The sequence below is a fragment of the Thamnophis sirtalis genome, unplaced genomic scaffold, assembly GCF_051295495.1.
Source record: "Thamnophis sirtalis isolate CommonGarterSnake01/CBP01778 unplaced genomic scaffold, rThaSir2_p1.2 scaffold_2, whole genome shotgun sequence".
Classification (NCBI taxonomy): Eukaryota; Metazoa; Chordata; class Lepidosauria; order Squamata; family Natricidae; genus Thamnophis; species Thamnophis sirtalis.
In genome coordinates, this window is record NW_028261382.1 from 77,028,685 (window position 1) to 77,050,914 (window position 22,230).

Sequence of the window (22,230 nt, forward strand, 5' to 3'; positions counted from 1 at the left end):
AGCTAACAGGATTGATAAGCAGATCTTCCTCTGTTTACAAGGTGAAGCTTTGGCATAAAAAAATATCCATCTGGAAGAGTCTGTGTTAATTTTTCTGAGGAGACACCCAGAGGCATATCCTCCATATCCAGGATAACGCAGACCATACCAGCCCAAACCTGCTGAGATGCAGAAAATTGCTGAGCAAGAATGAACATTGAGTGGGCCACACCTTCCCAGCCTGTGGCCATTAATGCTCACACATAACATTGCTTGCAAATCCAGCCTCCTTACGGAGCAAGGTTGAACAGCCACAAAAAGAAAAGGCGAGTCCAGAGAGAAGAGGCCTAGGAAGCAACAGTGCGGCTTAACAACAAGCAAAGGCATGTGAGAAAGGGTGGTCTAATGGAGGCAAGATCAGTTTGAGGAGTTGCGCTCAATTCCATTGGCTTTCTTCCCCGAGTTGATTTATTTATCGATAAGATTACCAGCTTGTCTCTCTTCCAAACTTCCATGGGGATCTCCCTTTATTTTATCCCTACTACAACAACTTGATGAGGTAGGTTGGATCTACAGAGAATATCTGGCTTAAAATCATTTGGGGATTTCCATGGCTGAGCACAGATTGGAATATGGCTTTCCCTACTCCTATTCTGTTTATTCCTGAGGAGGAAAGCTATGCCCAATCTAGACAGCAGACTAAAAAGCAGAGACATCACTCTGCCAACAAAACTGTGTCTAGCCAAGGCGATGGTTTTCCCAGCTGCAATGGATGGCTGTGAAAGTTGGACCATAAGGAAGGCTGAGTACCAAAGAATGGAGGCCTTTGAACTCTGGTGCTGGAGAAGACTCCTGTGAGTCCCCTGGACTGCAAGGCGATCCAACGGTCAGTCCTAGAGGAGATCAACCCTAACTGCTCTTTAGAAGGCCAGATCCTGAAGAGGAAACTCAAATACTTTGGCCACCTAATGAGAAGGAAGGACTCACTGGAGAAGAGCCAAATGCTGGGAAAGAAGAGGGCAAAAGAAGAAAGGGACGACAGAGAATGAGGTGGCTGGATGGAGTCACTGAAGCAGTCGGCGTGAGCTTAAATGGACTCCAGAGGATGGTAGAGGACAGGAAGGCCTGGAGGAACATTGTCCATGGGGTCGTGATGGGTCGGACATGACTTTACTACTAACAACAACAACAACTTCTATTTCAGCTCCAACCCCACTAGAGTAGACTGTCTGAACTGTCTGTTCAGGGACAGGGATTGGCTCAGTCACCCAGATACTCCCATGGCTGAGGATCTGGAACCTGGGTCTCCTAAATCCTAGTCCAACACCTTAGTTCTCCTACCACACTGGAGGTCAGATGCAATGTGACAATAATTAGTCAATTACATCCACAAACTCTTGACATCCCAATGACAATACAGGTAGTCCTCGAATGATGTTCACAATTAAGCCTCAAATTTCTGTTGATAAATGAAATGCCCCATATTATAACATTTTTTGCTACAGTTAAGTGAATCACTGTAGTTGTTAAGTTAGTGACATGATTGGGAAGTGAATCTGGCAGGATCTCATTGATTTTGCTCATCACAAGGTCGCAAAAGGGGATCATGTGACCCTGGGACACCACAACCGTTATAAATATGAAACAATGGTCAAATGTCTGAATTTTGATCACACGACCACAAGGATGTTGCAACAGTTGTCATTGTGAAAAACGGTCACAAGTCACTTTTTCGCCAATGCCTTTGTAACTTTGAATAATCGCTAAGTGAACAATTGCAACCTGGGGAGTAGCTGTAATGAACTACAAGGAGACAACTGACAGTAAGAACAATCGATCCGTGCAACAGACGTTGCCTTCGGACGTTGTGGGAGCTTCATCACTGGAAGCTTTCAAGAAGAGATTGGACTGTTGTCTGTCAGAAATGGTGTAGGGTCTCCTGCTTGGGTGGGGGGTTGGACTAGATCAGGGGCCACCAATCTTTTGGACCCCAAGGATCACTAAATTCATAATTTTAAATCCTACGGACCCCTAATATGACCTGCCTAATGATTGGCTGTGTGGCCGTGGCTAGGTGGTCATGTGACTGAGTGGGCATGGCCAACTCGATGTCATTCACATTATGGGGTGCCTCGCCCGCCTCTACTCACCCCTCTCCTGCCAGCCACTCCTCCCCTCCCCTCCCGGGCTCCTTAGGCCCCCAGTAGGAAGCAGTTTTTGGAGCTAAGCAGCCACCGTGAGAAAGAGTTGGCAAAAGAGCTCAGTTCAAATTGCAGAAGCACCTCACTGAGGACTAGGAGCATAGGCTTGCCAAGCAGAGGGAAGCCTGCGGAAGTGCAAGGCCAGGTACCAGCACCTGGAGGCTCTGCGGCCTGAGATGGTCAGCCAGTTCCAGGCCATGATGCAGTCCTACTGGAACGAGGCCCTCCGGCTCTTTGCCGCCAGTGGTGCTTCCCTCCACCATCTGGCCTTCACCCAAAGCCTCTCACCAGGAGGCTGAAGCAGACCCCAAGTCGGAATTTCTGCCCCACTCCAACCTGCACAAAAAGACCCCAAAGGGGGAGACTCTCTGCAGCAACATAAATGTTCACTGCATGCATCCATACCAGGGGCCGTAGTTTGAGGAGCCCTGATGTAGTGCAACATAAGAAATGCAAATAATTTTTCTGCGGACCACCAAAATTTTCTCGCGGACCACCAGTTGGTGACTGCTGGACTAGATGACCTAGACGGTCCCTTCCAACTCTGTTAATCTGTACCTGTAACTCACGGCCTATGCATTCAGAATATTAAATGGTTTACATTTTGCAAAGAGTGGAAGGGTTTGATCTCAGACGGGGAGAAGGCCAGCAGATGGAACAAAACAACAGGCTGAAACTAAACTATAGCTTTTATCAGGTTCTCAAGGAAAGGGTTAACATTGCAGATATAAAATTACTGACATTCAAGCTCTGGAGATTATTTTCTGGAGAACAATCCTCTCTATTGACTCTGGGGAGGGAAAGGGCTACCACAGCAGGAAATGCCAGATATGTTTATGATCCTTCCTTTCCACTGGGATTCCACATATAATCTCTCCACTCATCCATCAAACTTCGTTCTGTGGAATTAGGTAATCTGGCTGAAAAGATGTGAACTTAATTTGGTTCGGGGTGGGAAATGGTTGACGGGGTCACGGGAAGTTGCAATCCTTTCCATTTTGACTTTCCAGACTCCGTTGTTACATCCTCAAATCCCCACAGCTTCAATCTCAAACTGTCTACCGTAGACCTCACCCCATTCCTAAGAGGTCCGTAAAGCGCACCAGCGTGCCTACCGTCCCTATCCTACCGTCCCCATTTATTTGTACTCATTTCCTTTGTTCATGTCCATGTTTAGGAAGAACTTCCTTTTTCTTTTTTGGGAGCTGAACTAGAATATTTGAATCCGATTAGAATTGGAAAATAAGAAGAAAATACAAAGAAACTGTGGACTTTAAACTGTAACGAACTGAGATAAATTTTAAAAGAGAAACTGTAAATTGTAAGACGTGTACTATGGAGAGTTAGGAGTTTGAAGAATTTTGTGAGATTACAAAAAATATGCATGAATCACTAAAGTTACCATATTTTTGGAGTATAAGATGTACCATTTTTCCTCAAAAAAGCAGCTGAAAATCTGGGTGCATCTTATACACTGAATACAGCATTTTTTGCCTCCTGAAGCCCCACCCCTTCACCAAAATGGCCGTGCATAGCCTTTAGGAGGCTTCCAGAGAGCTCCTGGGGGCTGGGGAGGGCAGACATGAGTGAAAAATGGGCTGTTTTTTGCTCAATTTCCCCTCTCCGCCCCCCCCCCCCAGGGGCACTCTATAAGCCCCCTAAAGGCTATGCATGCACTTTTTGTGACCAAAAACGGGCCCACTTTTGCAAAAAATTGGCCATTTTTACTCATATTGGCCCCACCACCCAGGAGCACTCTACAAGCCTCCTAAAAGCTATTCATGCCATTTTTTGAAAAAAAAAAAAAAGGCCCGTTTTCGCGAAAAATGGGTCATTTTTGGGAGGTCTGCAGAATGCAAAAACTTTTTTTATTTTCCTCTTCAAAATCTTGGTGCGTCATACTCTGAAAAATACGGTAAACAAAGTTGTTAAGCTAGACAGTAAGGAAGAAGGAAAAGAAAGCGGAACTATAGAAAAGGTTATAGAAGCAAAGGAAAATAAAAATAAAAAACACGTCAATGATTACACTGGGAAGGACAGTGACACTGGGGAAATTAAAAAGGGGGAGTGAGTTCCAACAAAGAAAGGAAAGGGGATTAAGGAAGAAAGGAAATTAAACGATTGGACAGGCATAGAGCAGGAAGAAGGGAGGCAGCATACGACAAAGAAAACGCACTACAATAAAAGAAAAGGGGGAAATAAGGTGAGGAGACAAAAGAAAACACGAATGGGGGCATACCAAATGGCACAGCAAAGGGCAATAAAAAAGAATTGGAAGAAAGAAAAGAAAGAAAAAGAAGAACAACATGGAACTTGGCTTTGTGGTCCAAATGGAGGGAGAGAGGGATGATTCCAAGGAAGCTGCGGACATGAGAGCCGGCCATTCACATGCTCCTCATGCAAATGTAGCTGTGCGGGCATTCATGTGCTTGCCCATCACTTCTGCAGCCCAGTCCCGAATGGGCCATGGCCCTGTATTGAGCCATGTCCCAGGGGTCAGGGACCCATATCTGAAAGGGTCGATATCTAGAAAAGCCATAGTTGTGTTCTCACTTGCGATGCGGAGACAGTTAGCTTTTATTTTGTTTTCGAGCAAGACGAGTTATGGAAGGATGCTCTTTGGTTTATTATGAGTAAGGGAATGAGGCAAACATGGGTGTTTCCTCCTAGTTTTGGTAGAGATTGATTTAAATTCTGCTGGGACTATTTCAAGATGGGATGGTTGTGTTAATTTTGAGCCATCACGCAATGTGTTTTTCTCTCTGGAAAAGTGTGTGCAGTTGCCATCACAAAATGATCCTCCAGCACAGGGGTCTCCAACCGTGGCAACTTTAAGACTTGTTGACTTCAATTTCCAGAGTTCCTCAGCCAGCAAAGCAAATAATTTTTCCGCGGACCACCAAAACTTTCTCATGGACCACCAGTTGGTGATTACAGTTTTAGTGGACTATCCCAACTCTGTAACACTTCAGAACAGGAAAAGAGATTCAATAATATTTCCTTTTTGTTGCCCCTAACAGGCATTTTCTCTCACCCCCCTACCCTTCCCTTGTTCCCCAAGTCCTCATGCCTTCTGGCGCCGGCGCATCCACTGCCATGTGGGTGAGGCAACTGCTTTTTTCACTCCCAAGCTCAGGCATTCATCAAAGCCCACCCACCCACCCACTCCTTCTGCACACAACAGGGATGCAGAAGGGAAGTTACACAGCAGAAACTGGCTATTTTCTGCACCTGGAGAAGAAGCAGCCATCCAAGTAGATAAACATATGCTATCCTGGTCTGGAAGTTTTATCTGCTCAAAGTATGGGGTAGCAATGACCACAAGACATAGATAGCTGACCTATCCAGAGGTATTGATCAGGAAAGGCAACTTTCTCAGATTGATTCCTTCCTTCCTTCCTTCCTTCCTTCCTTCCTTCCTTCCTTCCTTCCTTCCTTCCTTCCTTCCCCACCTTTAATATTTTTACAAATAATTCAAGGTGGCAAACGCATCTAACTCACCTTCCTCCTCCTATTTTCCTCACCCCTATGAGGTGAGTTGGGCTGAGAAAGAGAGAGACTGGCCCAAAGCCAGAGAGAGAGAGAGAGGGAGAGGGAGAGGGAGACAGACAGAGACAGAGACAGAGAGAGACACACACACAGAGAGACACAGAGAGACAGAGAGACAGAGATACATATAGAGATGAGAGAGACGGGGGGGGGGGTAAATACATGTATATTTACCTCAGGTGTGTCATTTAGCTGAAGAAAAATAAGCTAAATATGCATAGGCTAAGCAAACATGTAAAACAAGACAACTTGGGAATCTCACTTGGAAAAGGTGTTTCTGGCGTAGTGCATGATGCTGTCAAAATCGTATGTTTCGCCTAAGGACTCCACCTCTTCAGGTTCCATCTTCAGGAAGTTGTACTCCTGCCCTGCAGAAGGACCAAGAGGAAGAAGCATGAAAATTGCAAGGTAGCTTAGAGCAGGGGTGTCAAACTCAAGGCCTGGGGGCAGGATCCAGCCTGCGGGGTGCTTAGATCTGGCCTGCAGGGCTGCCCTGGAAATAGCAAAGGACTCGCCTGCGGTGCCTCTGCCAGCAAAAACAGAGCTCTGGTAGAGGGTTGCAAGAGGCCATCTCAGCCAAAAACAGAGCTCGAAAGGGCCACAGGCAGCTCTCCCAAGCTCCGTTTTCACTGGCAGAGGGTTGCAGGAAGCCACCGCAGCTGAAAACGGAGCTCGGGAGTCCGTCTTCGCTGGCAGAGTGCCTGGGCCACCAAAGGCGCCCTCGACACGAGTGACATTGAGTTGGCAACACCCAAACTGGCCACATTCACCCTGCCCCCCCAAAGGGAAACACAACCTTGACGTGGCCCTCAATGAAATTGAGTTTGACACCCTGGGCTTAGATGGTCTGGAGCAAATATCGTCTCCCAAGGGTTAGCAGATTTGGTGTTTTCCCTTGCACACACTGCTTATTAATGGCAGCCTCTGATTTCTCCTGTGTGACCCCAAAAAAAACACAAAACCATTATCTGAGCCCATAATCCTACATGGATTAGGGACCAGTTTTACCTACAGAACTGTCTTCGTCCCATTAACTAACTTACTGCACCCAATTGCACAGTGGCAGATAGGACAGCGCTCCAGAGGGTCAACGTCATTGCCCAGAGGATCATTGATTGTCCTCTCCCCTCCTTGGAAGAGCTTTATAGCTCCCACTGCCTTAAGAAAGTTCAAAACATCCTTAGAGATCCATCTCATCCTGGGCACCACTTTTTTTTTTAAACTATTACCATCTGGCAGACGGTACAGGATAATAAAAACAAGGACAAGTAGGCTGAAGAACAGCTTCTTTCCCAGAGCAGTAACCATATTCAATTCTATGGTATAGTGCAATATTGAGTTTTCAATTTCAATTATATAGAATGTAAAGGATGTATCTTTGTGTTTTTATTTTTATAATTGTAATGTACACCGAAGATGGCATTTAATTTCATTGTACCATGTGCAATGACAATAAAGTAAACTAAAAACTAAATCAACCCCTCCCATCCGGTCAGGAAGGGGAGGTGTGTGATGGACTCTGTCAGTCAAAGAATTACCACCGGTGGGGTCCTTCTCTGCTGTTGCCTCTACTATGGGGGACATTCTTCCCTCCACCGGAGAGAAGGGGTTCCCATTCTCTGGCCTTCAACATGGCTCTGCAACCTTTCTTGGGGTGCACAGAGGAGCATGCAGCCATTGGACTGGTTGACCCCCTGAAAATCCGTCCTCTGCCTTTCATTTTAACATTGCTCTTGCCTCTTTTTACATTTTATATACAGTAGTGCCCCAAATTGTGGAAACCTTTAGGGAAAAGTGTATTTTTGAGGTTTGATGGCTAATAACACCACTTTTTTTTAGTAGTACCATAAAATTATATATCAATGGAAAGATAATTTAATCAAGAATGCAGTACAATAACTTTTATGAAGGATTTGCTATTAGAATATCAGTTATAAAGAAGAAAAGTGAATCACATAGAAAAAAATGAGATATACAAAAGTTATCACCATGTCAGTTAATCCTTAGTTGGGTAACCTTTAGCATGAATTATGGCCTTACAACGTCTTCCCATGAAGTGAACCAAGTCTTTTAGTTCTGCAGTTAATGTGAAACCAAGATTGAATGATTGCTTCTATTCATTGGGTTTTATTGCTGACAACTTTTTATAGAATACAGATAATTGAACAAACTTTGTTGCATTGCATTCTTGATTAAATCATCTTCTCATTGATATGTAATTCTATGGTACTACTCAAAACAAAAGTGGTGCTATTAGCCATCAAATCTCAAAAATACACTTTCCCCAAAAGGTTTCCACAATTTGGGCCACTAGTGTACAGGCAACCCTTGACTTTGTTTAGTCTTTGTATGAAGTTACAACATCACTGAAAAATACCAACTTAAAAACATAAGTCACAACTTAAGTGGTTTTCACACTTACGACCACTTGGCAAGTGGCATATATTTATGACAGTTGCGGTGTCCCGGCATCATGTGATCACTTTTTGCAAACCCCTGACGAAGCCCACTTAACAACCATGTTACTAACTTAACAACTGCAGTGATTCACTTAACTGCTGTGGCCAAAAAGGGGCATCATAAAATGGGGCATAACTCACTTAACAGCTGCCTTGCTTAGGAACAGAAATGCTGGGTTCAATTGTGGTTATAAATTGAGGAGTACCTCAATTTCAATACTGAGGATTAGTATCAAGCAGGATGCAAGACATCTGGGAAGAATATGTAAATCCCAGAAACGTGGATATGCTTGTATTGTTTTTAATCTTTTCTTTGTGCAGCATCCGAGTCCCTCTGGGAGCGAAAATTTGATAAATAAAGAAATGCTGAGTCAGCTCTGGGTGCTTGTGGGTCAGCGTAACTAAATAAGCAAACTCAGCTGACACTTGGCCAGTCATGGGATTCTTTCCAACTGTGAAAGTCTGCCTTAATTCTTCTCAATATAGAGAATTGTTGGAAGAAATATTCATCTGGCTCAGTTCCAAGCTGGGAGAAAGACCCTGGAAACTTGGGAGACTGATTGGAATGAGGGTTTCATCGTGAACAGGAGCACCAAGCACATGGAGTTGAGAGTGAAGGATAGTGTTATGTCAAAGCACTTGGTATGGCCAAATATGGGAGGGAGCATACTGCTTCCCCTTTGCCTTTCCAGTCTGAAAGTCACCTAGGAGCCTTCCAGCAGGAAACCATTTTTGTGTTACATTTGTGCTGATAAATAAATAAAGGGAGACTAGTATAGAGCTATTTCAAGCTACTTAGCTCTCATCAGCTAGCCATATCCTTACTGGGATTCAAACCTGGGCTGTATGCTCCCTCCCATATTTGGCCATACCAAGTGTTTTGACATGACACTTAATCATTTCCTTGGTTCAGCTGATAAGGGAGGACAGCTTGTGGCTTATTGGCTAATATAACTGCCTAGCATGTAAAAACAGCCCAGGTTCGAATCCCAGTAAGGGTATGGCTAGCTGATGAGAGCTAAATAGTTTGAAATAGATCTATACTAGTCTCCCTTTATTTATTTATAAGCACAAATGCAATACACACACACATACACACACCTTCTCTTGGGCTTTGCACTTGAGCTTCCTGTTCCTGTGCAAGAACATGTATTCTAATGGCTGTTGTAGGGGTCATAGCTAACTTTGTAGATTTCTGAGCTCCCAGGTTTGGTTGAAGTTTGCTGGGTGATAAAATCTCCACAGTGATTCTGCCATGTAGTGAGGTCTGCTGCTAGATGGGTTAATCCTATAATGTCCTGGAGGGACATTATCTGCTGTCTTAATCTGCTGTCTTAATTCCATCACCCTGGAGCTGGAGGTGTTTTGCTTTGTAGACAAGCTGGCCCAGTCTTTCTTAATGGACAACAAATATCTGCTGGGAGCAGGGAGCTGGTTTCTGTCTTTAGATTTCTCCTTTAGGGAAATATAACATTCTGCCTTTTTAAATATTTCTCAAAATATTTCATTCACCTAGGAGGGGTGATTTTCCTCAGAATCAAGCAGGATGCAAGATCTCTTGGAAGAATATGTCAACCCCAGAAACATGGATATGCATTTGGAGAAAAAAGCAGTGAGGGTGGAATAAGCTAGTAAGAAAGGGAAGTACAGGTAGTCCTTGATTTATCGATTGAGCCCCAAATTTCTGTGGCTAAGCGAGACATTTCTTAAGTGAGTTTTGCTCCATTTTACGGCCTTTCCTGCCAAACGAATAATTGCAGTTGTAACACAGTCTTTAAGTGAATCTTAGCATTGTCAGAAGGTTGCAAAATATGATCACATGACCCTGGGACACTGCGATCATTGTAAATATGAAATACTAGATGGATACCCGTGCTTCACAAATAAACTATGTGATCGGGGTATGCAGGAGAAATTCAGTTCACAATTCATTGGCTCTGTGGTGGTTGATGATTGAAACACATAAGGGAATATCACTCCTGCCACTTTGAATCCGGAAGCAGTTCCATAGGGGGAAGGCGTAGACATTTTGGTGAGATACCAATGTTTTGTACTGTAAGGAGCCCCAGGCCGCTCCTGAGTGAAGGAGTGGAACGTCTGCCAGTTTGAACTGAGGTAACAGAATGTGAGGCAACTGGCAATTGGAACAGAGTTCTTTTCAGGTGGGGGAGTGGGAGTAGAACTCCTTAGCATCAGAGCGTGTTTATTACTGTATAAAAAATACTAATGATCTGATGGTCATTTCAAAAAAATCATTTTTTAGCAAACACCTAGAAGCCAAGAGGAACATACGTGCCAACTTTCAAGTTTGTGGGCTTTACGGTTCTGCAGATTTTGTGATGTGAGTTGCATTTGCCATATATATATATATATATATATATATATATATATATGTGTGTGTGTGTGTGTGTGTGTGTGTGTGTGTGTGTGTGTGTGTGTGTGTGTGTGTGTGTGTATGTATGTATGTATGTATATATGTGTGTGTGTGTGTGTGTGTGTGTTTTCTGAGGTTTTCGCGGGTGTTAGTATGTAGGTCTCTAGTTATTCAGGTTTTCTCCCGCGTAGAATTGGAGATGTCTTGGCGACGTTTCGATGAAGTCTCATTCGTCATCTTCAGGCTACTTCAGGTTACTTCAGGCTTGGTGTTTCCAGGAGTAATGTGAGATCTCGGCTGTTTCTTCCTTTTAACTGCCAGTGGGGGGTTGAACTGATTGGGTGGGGGCTTGGCTGTGTCCTGATTGGGTGGAGGTGTGTCCTGATTGGGTGGAGGTGTGTTCTGTTCTGATTGTTTGGGGGGTTGTGTTTCACGTAAGGGTAAGAGGGGTTTTAAAGAGGCTAATTGTGCATTTGCAAGCCAAGCCCCCACCCAATCAGTTCAAACCCCCACTGGCAGTTAAAAGGAAGAAACAGCCGAGATCTCACATTACTCCTGGAAACACCAAGCCTGAAGTAACCTGAAGTATATATATATATATATATATATATATATATATATATATATATATATATATATATATATATATATATATATATATATATATATATATATATATATATATATATATATATATATATATATATATATATATATATATATATATATATATATATGAGTTGCCAAGCATCTGAATTTTGACCACATGACCATAGGGATGCGGCAACGGTCGTAAATGTGAAAATGGTCATAAGTCACTTTTCAGTGCTTTGAACTTTGAACAGTCACTAAAGGAACCTTTGTAACTTGACTACTACCTGTAAAGGGAATGGATGCAGGTGCAAGGAGATTTAACAAAGGCAGGGGATGGAGAGAATAATTTTCATGCTCTCCAAAATATGGAGCATGTCAGCCTGCAGTCATATTCCTTTTGGGATCTTTGGCCTGCCACACACTCTCTACTATGCTGTTTCATTAGTGGGGTAATTGGGAGGGAAGAAGAGGAAGATTGGACCATGTGATGGACTTGTGGGTGTGGGGACAAGATCATGAACTTTCAACTGGGTGGAAAACCCAGGAAGCTTTCAGATTCGGGTTTCCCACAGATGTACCAACATGTCTCTCTTATTAAATTGGAACTTTGAGGAAAGTTCTGCCTTGGACTCTGATTTAATTCTGGGTGATATTTGGAAGGCTGGCATAGCGTTTGTCTGGTTTTCATGATTCACTTAGAATGCAAAGAAGAAGAAGAGAAAACTGTTTACCTGGCTGAATATTTTCACGAAAGATGGAGACATGGGCATCCCGGTCTGGGCGTGTGTGTTCATGCCAAAACCCAATGACGTGGCCCAGCTCATGCACCACAATGCCAAATTTGTCACAGTTTTTCCCAATAGATATGGCCTGGGGGCCTCCCCCTCTGCGCCCCACATAGGAACAGCACCTGTATGGGACACAAATGATCATTAGGTTGAATGCATGATTTGTAGGAAGGCCATGGAAGTTATGGAAGTTCAAAACATGGAAGAAACTTTAGGGTTTTTTCCCAATTCTAAAAAGTAAACTTTTTGGAACATAGAATAACAGAGTTGGAAGGGACTTTGGAGGTCATTTAGTCCAGGGGTCAGCAAACTGTGGTTTTGGAGCCGCATGTGTCTCTTTCCTCCCTCTGCTGCGGCTCCGTCACCGGTTGGTGCCACAATTTTGAGAGGAGCTTCTGGTGGTGGTGGGGGAAACATGGTGTGCCAGGAGAAGACTCTATGGCAAGGGGAGGGTTTTCCAGTTGTCTCCACAATTGATAGGGCTTTCGGTTATGACAGGTAGAGGAAAAAGTATGCTCCGCTAGGAGGAGACTCTATGGTGGGGGAACTGAACTTCCGGTCAGCTCCAGAATTGAACAGGGGGCTTCCGGTTAGGACCTTTGTGGCTCCTGGTGTTTTCTTTTCTGTGGGAAATGGGTCCAAATGGCTCTTTGAGTGTTTAAGTTTGCCGGCCCCTGGTCTAGTCTAATCCCCTGCTCAAGGAAGAGAGTCTATACCATTTCAGACAAATAGCTGTCCAGTCTCTTCTTGAAGGATTCCAGTGATGGAGCACCCACAACTTCTGAAGGCAAACCATTCCACTGATTGATTATTCTCACTGTTAGGAAATTTTTCCTTAGTTCTCACCTTGGTTAGTTTCCATCCTTTCTCCTTGGCTTGTCTTCTGCTCTTTTGCCCCCCTCATCTTTATGGTAGCCCCTCAACTGCTATCGTATCTTCTTTTTACTAGACTAGACATACCCAGTTCCTGCAACTGTTCCTCATATGTTTTAGCCTTCAGTCCCTTAATCATCTTTGTTGCTCTTCTCTGCACTCTTTCCAGTTTCAACATCATTTTTATAGTGTGATGACTAAAACTAGACACAGTTTTGAAACATTCTCCTTTCCCATATTCTTTTCCCCAAGAGAAGTGATCTAAATGAAGATAAATACAAATATATCTGTAAAGGTAAAGGTTCCCCCGCACATGCGTGCTAGTTGTTCCCGACTCTAGGGGGCGGTGCTCATCTCCATTTCAAAGCCGAAGAGCAGCACTATCCGAAGACGTCTCCATGGTCATGTGACTGGCATGACTAGATGCTGAAGGTACACAGAACGCTGTTACCTTCCCACCAAAGGTGGTTCCTCTGCTAGGTTGGCAGAAGCTGGGACAAGTAATGGGAGATCAGTCCTTTACACGGCACTAGGGATTCAAACCACCAAGCTGTCTTAGCCACTGAGCCACGGCATCCCAATATATATGTATGTGAGCATTAAAAAGCATAATCCCTGACATCTGGTCCTTCCGACGCACCCTAAAAAGTTGGCTTTTCCAGCAAGCCGGCCTGGCTTGAATAGAATAAAATATAGGATTAATTTGGTTGTTAATTTTAATTTAATTTTTAAAATTTTATTGTAAATATCAATTGGGTTTTTCGGATACTTTATTTAATGTCCCTGTTAATTTTTGTAATATGTGTTTTCTTTTGTGTTGTACGCTGCCCTGAGTCCTTGGGAGAAGGGCAGCATATAAATCCAATAAACCTCAAACCTCAACCTAAAAGTAATTTAAATAATGTTATTGATGACTCCTAAAGTCTTTGAACCTGTGCTAGGAAAAGAAAGCAAAATAGTTTTGTAAATTTAGTGCTACCACATATCTAAGTTCAATTATCATGCATGGAGCATTTTAGTGGACCCAGATGTTTGGGGGCAATATGCTGATTCTGCATATTGCTTAGAGAGTGCTGTAAAGCACTATGAAGTGGTATATAAGTCTAAGTAAAAATAGTAATAGCACTTAAACTATACCACTTCACAGTGCTTTACAGCATTCTCTAAGCGGTTTACAGAGTCAGCCTATTGCCCCCAACAATCTGGGTCCTCATTTTACCCACCTTGGAAGGATGGAAGGAATGAGTCAACCTTGAGCTGGTCAGGACCAAACTGAAAATTGCAGGCAGCAGGCAGTCAGCAGAAGTAGCCTGCAGTACTGCACTCTAACCACTGCGCCACCGAGGCTCTTGTTATTGCTACTCTTGAAGAAGGAAGGAAGGAAGAAAGGGGACTGGAATCTGAGGCTTGCTTCAAGTATGCTTCTATTTCTAATGATAGTGTCATGTTCTACCTGTTCTAGAGATACTTGCAACTAGTTCTTACGGTGCCATGGAGAACTCAAGGTAATTGTCCTTTTTTAAAGTCAATATCAGAGTTAAGAGACCACCAAGAGCAAAATTAAAAACTGGTTAAGTTATTCCTCCTGGGATTCTGCTTCTTGGTTTCAAATCATTCCGGTCTCTGATTCAGTTCATTTCTCCCAAATGTTCTTCCAGAAATTCTGATGGCATAAACATGACTACACAACAGACACTGGATGAGCAATCAACTGACCTTTGATTGAGCAATCAATTGACCTTTGATCCAATGTATTAAGCACTTGGCAATGCTCTATATTCCTTGGCTTGTCTTTGAAACTTGAGAGTATTAAGGTTTCCTCCTCTGTACTAGAGGAAGACTATGCAATTGAGCAGATGACAGAGTCTTCCTGTTGCTTACCCGCATGGCCTGTGTGTAAACACAATGTAGCTGTCCTCATCGCTTCGTTCCAAGAAGGTCACGCAAGTATACTTCTCCCAATGGCGCATGGCCTGCCGAAAAATAGCTCGCTGAATGCCTGTAAGAAACAGAAAGAGTCCCAAAAGTGGTTGGAGACAGAAAAAGACCTCCATCCATTGTTTCACATATGCAGTCTACAGTTCAGAAGAACATAATGAAGAACTCTGCAACCAAACAAGACAGACACAGACTTCAACGGATAATTAGAACTGCAGAAAAAACAATTGCTACCAACCTGCCTTCCATTGAAGACAACAAAACTGCATATAGTCAAGGATGCGTTTTTTCCCCAGTTGCAATGTATGGCTATAAAGTTGGACCCTAAGGAAGGCTGAGGGCCAAAAAATTGAGGCCTTTGAACTTTCCAACCTGTCAGTCCTAGAGGAGATCAACCCTGACTGCTCTTTAGAAGGCCAGATCCTGAAGAGGAAACTCAAATACTTTGGCCACCTAATGAGAAGGAAGGACTTACTGGAGAAGAGCCCAATGCTGGGAACAATTGAAGGGCAAAAGAAGAATGGGATGACAGAGAATGAGGTAGCTGGATGGAGTCACCGAAGAAGCAGTAGGCGTGAGCATGAATGGACTCCAGAGGATGGTAGAGGACAGGAAGGCCTGGAGGAACATTGTCTATGGGGTTGCGATGGGTTGAACACGAGTTTGCAATTAACAACAACAAATACTGCATGAGTCAAAAAGAGGGCTGTGAAAATATCTATGGACCCTTCACATCCTGGACATAAATTGTTTCAATTTCTATCCTCAAAACAGCACTAATGCCATCACTCTACTTAACAACTAATTCCCACAACACTGTCAAACTATTTAGTAAGGCTGTATTACTATTATTCTTCTCATCTTTTCCTATTACCTATCTCCTTCTCTACTTATGACTATAACTTTGTTGCTTGCATTTTATGATTTCCAGTATTTTATTTAGTTTCCTAGTATGCTTTGTGTTGATTGCTTATTTAATACCCTATGACCACCACTAAGCATTGTATCTCATGATTTATGATGAATGTATTTTTTAGGAGGACTATGATCATGATTGATCACTTGTAGCTTTTATGTACACTGAGAGCTTATGCACCAAAGACAAATTCCTTGTGTGTCCAATCACATTTGGCCAATAAAGAATCCTATTTTCTATCAAACAATGAGGTGGATTCTTAGGAAGAAGAGATGGGCCTCTCCACTAAAGGGATCAAAACTAGGCATCATCCATTAGCAGATAACTCCAACTGAGGCAGCAAAGATGTTAGCCAGATGAATAGTGATGGATGCTTCTGGGAAAGAGGCAGAAAGGTTTTTTTTCCTGATTTCCTCTCCAAAAATTAAGGTACGTCTTATACTCTGAAAAATACGGTATGTTACTAAGTGAGACACTTGTTGAATTTTGCTCCATTTTACTTTCCTTGCTACAGTTGTTAAATGAATCACTGCACCTGTTAACTTAGTTACATGGTTGTTAAGTGAATCTGGCTTTCCCATTGACTTTACTTGTCAGAAGGACGCAAAAGGTGATCACATGACTCTGGGACATTGCAATTGTCATAAAGAGCCAAGGTGGCGCAGTGGTTAAATGCAGCACTGCAGGCTACTGCTAGATCAGCAGGTCAGCGGTTCAAATCTCACCGGCTCAGGGTTGACTCAGCCTTCCATCCTTCCGAGGTGGGTAAAATGAGGACCCAGATTGTTGGGGGCAATATGCTGACTCTCTGTAAACCGCTTAGAGAGGCCTGAAAGGCCTATGAAGCGGTATATAAGTCTACTGCTATTGCTATTGCTATATTGCTAATATGAGTCATTCATTGGCCAAGAATCTGCATTTTGGTCTTGTGATCACTGTTGTAAATATAAAAAATGGTCATAAGCAGTGGCGGGATTCAAATAATTTAACAACTGGTTCTCTGCCCTAAGGACCAGCTGGGTAGGTGGGGCTCAGTGGTTATGTAACCGGGTGGGAGAGGCCAACTCAACATCGTTGACGTTGATGGGCGCTTCGTCCTAACTGTTACAATGTAATAAGGGTCAACAGGAGAGGCAGTTTCTGTAAGCAGGGCAATAAAGATTAGGCTAGAAACAACAGCAGAATGTTTCCTTCCTGCCTTCCTTACAGGATTAACCCTGTAAAGTGGAGAAAAACCAAAGGAGATTTCTTCCAACAACTGGTTATCCCAACTGCTTAGAAAGTTAACAACCGGTTCTCCCGAATAGATGCGAACTAACTGAATACCACCACTGGTCATAAGTCACTTTTTTTAGTGTTGTAACTTTGAATGGTCACTAAACAAGCTGTTATAAGTCAAGAACTACTTGTATACTAGTCCTTATACAAGGAATCTAGACAGACCCTTACATACATGCAGGTTGGCCTGGGGACCAAATGGGGGGAGGGGTCTCCCACACTGGAGGTGCTTGCTAGATTGATGGTAGACTTTCCTTCCCTCTTCCTGCTCTCCACCCATCCATTTTTATTGATGTAGTTATTCTTGCTGTGTTCCTTGGTCATTGTTTATTCTATTTGTTCTATTATTTTACTTCTGTTCTCTTTTATACTCCTTTCATTTTTCTTCCTTTACTTTATTGCAAGCCAACTAGATGAGAGAGGCAGCAAATTAATTTGTTTGGGGGAAAAGAATCCAGAATAAGGACTGTGATTTCTATTTCATGCTACTATGAAGCCAAGGTGGCGCAGTGGTTAAATGCAGCACTGCAGGCTACTGCTAGATCAGCAGTTCAGCGGTTCAAATCCCACCGGCTCAGGGTTGACTCAGCCTTCCATCCTTCCGAGGTGGGTAAAATGAGGACCCAGATTGTTGGGGGCAATATGCTGACTCTCTGTAAACCGCTTAGAGAGGGCTGAAAGCCCTATGAAGCGGTATATAAGTCTACTGCTATTGCTATTGCTATTCTCGGGGCAAGGACTTGAAAATAAGTTCTCCAGTCCTCCAGTTCCGTGGTACCATTTGTACGATGCATTGTACGATTACTTAGGACTGAAACTTCATTAATAGTAATTTATTTGGATTTGTTTCAGTAACTATGTTCTTAATTCTTTTTAGACTCCACTATATTGTTTTTTTCACATATACAGATACTGTACATATGCATAGATCAGTGTTGGTGAACCTTTTTCTATCATCTATCATCTATGCCAGGGGTGAGTTTCAACCGGTTTGCGGCGGTCCCTGCGAACTGGTTGGTCGGCGAACCCGGAAGTAAGTAACTTCCGGGAACGGCAAAGGGCGCACCCGCCCGCCCGCGGTCCTTACCCGGTTTTGATGAGTTCTGCGCTTCCACGCATGCGCAGGACGCATATAGCGCCTGCACGATCCTTCAGGAGCAGCTGGACCATCGCACAGACGCTAGTACGCATGCGTGCACTGCGCGCGTGCACGAGGACGCCGCCGGCCCCGTTCCAACCGAACCGGTTGGAACGGGGCGAGAAACCCACCCCTGATCTATGCCCATGACGTGAGCCTATGGCATGTGTGCTAGAAGTGGAATGCAGAGCCATCTCTTCGGGCACCCCAGCCATTGCCCATTCCTCTTCTGGGTTCTGGCGTGCACATGTGCGCCAAACAGCTGGTCTTTGCACACGGGGAAGTGCCGAAAACTGGAAGAGCAGCTTCCCAGCATGCATGTACAGGAGCACCGGAAAACGGAAGAGCACTTTCCTGGTCCGCATGCACACGCCAGAAAGCTGAGCTTCCTGTTTCTGGCATGCAAATGCGCATTAGTCACCTGCTCTTCTGCTTTCTGGTGCATATGCACATGCGAAGACCAGCATGCGTGCCAGGGAGCTGCTCTTCAGGTTTCCAACACTCCCGTGCAGCCAAAGACCAGCTGGTTGGTGCGCATGTGCACACCGGAACCCAGTAGAGAAACAGGCGATGGCTGGAGTGCCTAGAGAGATGGCTCAGTGTGCCACTCCTGGCATGCTTGCCATAGGTTCATCCTCATGGGCATAGATGATAGAGATAGAGAGATAGATGACAGACAGACAGATAGGTATAACTTTTATTCAATGTTTTGTTTGTATCTAGCCTTAAGACTAAAGTTGAATTGTAGCGTGGCACGACAAAACCGCGCTCGTCAAAATCGCGGTGATAAAATCGCAGCGCTAAAGCTGCGACGTCATCACCGCGCGTCATCACCGCCACGACAACAGCGCAGCAACAGAAGGGCGCTTTAAAACGGCACCGCAGCAGAAAGCCGACTTCAATTAAGGTAAGCGTTAGGATTAGGGGTTTGTTTTAGGGTTTGTTTTAGGGTTTGTTTTAGGTTTAGGTTTAGGGTTAGGTTTAGGGTACTGAGTGCTTGGGAATGCGCGAATTTGCCCTCCGCGATTATGTCATCGCGGTAGGGTCGCGTTTTTCCTTAGCGCTTAGAACGGCACGAATTAGTCTTCACGCTTATGTCTCCGCAGATAAGGGCTTCGCGGATTTGTGGTGGAACCGAATTGTAGAAGTGGATCAGAAAGAGGCAGCGTACAACAATCTCTACCTCATTGTGCATTGTGAGCAGGTACACACAAGGCTAGATTACAAAGCACAATAGATCCTTCACAGACTCATGAACAAATGTCCCTCAAGCTTCCATTCCATCTAGTAAAATACAGCTGTATGCCAAAGAATGGAAGAGACAGCAGTTGCCGATTCTGGCCAGAATAAGAGAAATTTCTAACCCCAATGTTCCGTTTGGAGCAGCTGCATAAAGCTTTCATTTCATTTCAGCCTTTCTTTGCCTGCTTCCTCTTTTCAATAGCTCCTCCAGAGAAGATCAAATTGTGATTCAAGGATTTCTAAATTGCTACGAGAAAGGGAATGAAGAGAAAGGGAAACGAGGAAGGCCCAGCTGCAAACACTCCACTATATTATGCATCGGCATTATGAATATTAATTTTCAGGGAGTAACAATGCATCTGTCAAACACTACCAGAGGAAAAGACATTTGCAGTTATTTTGCCATTTTCTTTTATAACGACTCTCCCTCTTTGCACAAAGAGGGAAGAACAGCAGCAGGAAAAAGCCAGAATAGTCACTAAGAGAAGATAATGATGTTAAAATCGTACTAACAAAATTGGATTGCGCAATTAAAAGCCATCTCTTGGAAACATGCCAAGTGTCTTACAACACCCAATAAATACCGTATTTTTGGGGAGGTCTGCAGAGTGCAAAAACCTTTTTTTTTAAAAAAAATTGCCTCTTCAAAATCTTGGTGTGTCTTATAATCCGGTGCCTCTTATACGCCGAAAAATATGGTACCCACGAAGTATAGAGAAGCAAAGAGTTGGGTCAAAACAGAAGCTGTCACGAAGGAACATTTCAAACTCCTCTTCAAATTCCAAACTCACCAGTGAAGTTTCCGCTGATCGCGTATGGAATTACGCCATCTGGCCACACCCTCTCGGGGCGGGAAGTGGCAGCCCGCCGACTTCGAGGCCGTCCCCAGCCCTGTTTCCATCGTCTCCTCTGCTGCCTTCTAGGTCTGATGCTGGTGCTGTTTGCGTCTTTCCCTGTGATGATAATAATAATAATAATTTATTTGTCAGTGCACAACATATGTACAATGAGGTTGGTTGAGCCCCCTCATTGATACAATAAGTGAGGATGCTTTCTATTGTGGACTGGTAAAAGGGGCTCATCAGTTGTTGTTCCACCTTGTCTGTGTGCAAGACCCTAAGGAAATGAGACAACAATCTAAATCAGGGGTGTCCAACACAAGGCGCATGGGCCGAATCCAGCCTGCGGGAAATATAAGGGGCCAGCCTGCGTCCCTTCGGCCCAGTCTACCCAATGTGAAGATGAAACATGGGGCCAGCTTGGCTTTGGCCAGGTCTACCCAGTGCGAAGAGAAAACATGCCAGCAGTTTGGGGAGTGTCGTTAAGCTGGCCACACCCACCCAGTTGGCTACACCCATCCAGTCAGCCATGCCCCCCCCTTTGAGGTCAACCACACCCCTTATGCAGCCCTCAATGAAATTGAGTTTGACATCCCTGATTTGTGAGCACCGCTTCTTCCCCAGGTCACAACCTGTGGCATGAACCCTTTGCATAACCACAAGTATACCATTACATCTGAACATATTTTTTTTATATTGTCCATTCTTATATAAATCCCTCAACCCAGAACAGCTATTTGCTCTTCTGCTTTCAATACACCATATTATACCCTATTTCACCGCCGTCCGATCTCCTCTCCCTCTCTCCTCCTCCCTACCTCCTTTGTTCCCTCCGCCATCCCTCTCTTCTCTACTTCCTCTCCTTCTCCTCTCTCCTCTTTCCACTCCTTCTTTTTCTCCTACATCTCCTCTCCCTTCTACTTCCCTCTCTCCTGTCTTCTCTCTTTCGCCTTACCTCTACTTTTCTTTTCCACTCTCCCTAATTAATTTGCATGGTGTATTTCAGCATCTGAGCACACTTCATTTAATATTTGCTGGTATTGATAATTACATCCCAATAAACATATTTCATGTTTATAATTTGGCACACATCCTCTTTTTAGTGGTATGCATATTTCAAAATTCCATTTTTTGATCCCTTGATTTGTGAGCACCATGTCAACTTGTAAGGTTGCCCTTCTTCTCCACGGCATAACCTGTTGCACGAACCCAAATCTGCTAAAAATACATCTGTGTTGATCTTGCAAAGGTCATTGGATGATCAACTTGTGCTGGTGAGGTTTAGAAAGCAGGGCCTTCTTCCCCTAAGTCCAAACTTCAATACACTGGATCTCATCATTCTTTTACTCTCTGTTGAAACTAGAAATTCCAGTTGCCTCTTGAAAAAGCACTTTTGGGACATCTTGAATGAACTGACACCACTTGCTAGAGAGATGTGCCCTGAGGATGGACTCCAGCACGAATACCAAAACTTGGAAGATTAAACTTCTGGTCCCAATGACCCACCCAGATTGAATTCTGCTTGCAATTTATTTATTTAATGCCAACTTGTCTACAACTCTGGTTGGGCTTACACAGGTTTGAGAAAATCAGTTAAGGCTCTTCCTTGTGTCTACTTCCCTTTAAAATCCCATGATCTTTTTTTTAAAACAAATGGGTGAAATTATCCTGCCTTATATTGTCTCAATTTTTCCGCTAGCTCTACAGACTAAGAGATTCTCAAGAGCTTGTAAAATATTCTGAACCCTCCTGTGTCATGGGGATGTCAATCCACTGCAGCCTCCTGAAACAGACAATTGAGCCAGCTACTGCCAAGGGATTTCACTTTCTCTGTCACCCTCGTGCCAAATTGAAATGGTTTCTAAGATAGACAGTAAATTGGATGTCTTAGGCTAGGCAGATTGGTTAACCCCCAACTTGCACAAATCATAATTGGCTTATTTAACCAAAGATACAGTTAAGAGTTTTGTTCTGCAGGCTCAAAACCAGTTTAAAAGAATTTAAGTATTTGTTCTGGGATGCGGTGGCTCAGTGGCTAAGACGCTGAACTTGTCGATCAGAA

The 22,230-nt window shown here is 43.8% G+C and overlaps 1 protein-coding gene across 1 annotated transcript in view; it reads right to left on the reverse strand.

Moving 5' to 3' along the window:
* Window positions 1–22,230, reverse strand: part of BMP1 (bone morphogenetic protein 1) — a 194,841-nt gene that overhangs the window by 61,481 nt on the left and 111,130 nt on the right. The window contains exons 3-6 of the mRNA XM_087706149.1: window positions 20,121–20,282; window positions 14,699–14,816; window positions 11,888–12,066; window positions 5,992–6,097 (exon numbers count right to left, since the gene is read on the reverse strand). Of these exons, the coding sequence (XP_087562275.1) occupies window positions 5,992–6,097; window positions 11,888–12,066; window positions 14,699–14,816; window positions 20,121–20,282 (565 nt within the window). The remainder of the gene's footprint in view (window positions 1–5,991; window positions 6,098–11,887; window positions 12,067–14,698; window positions 14,817–20,120; window positions 20,283–22,230) is intronic.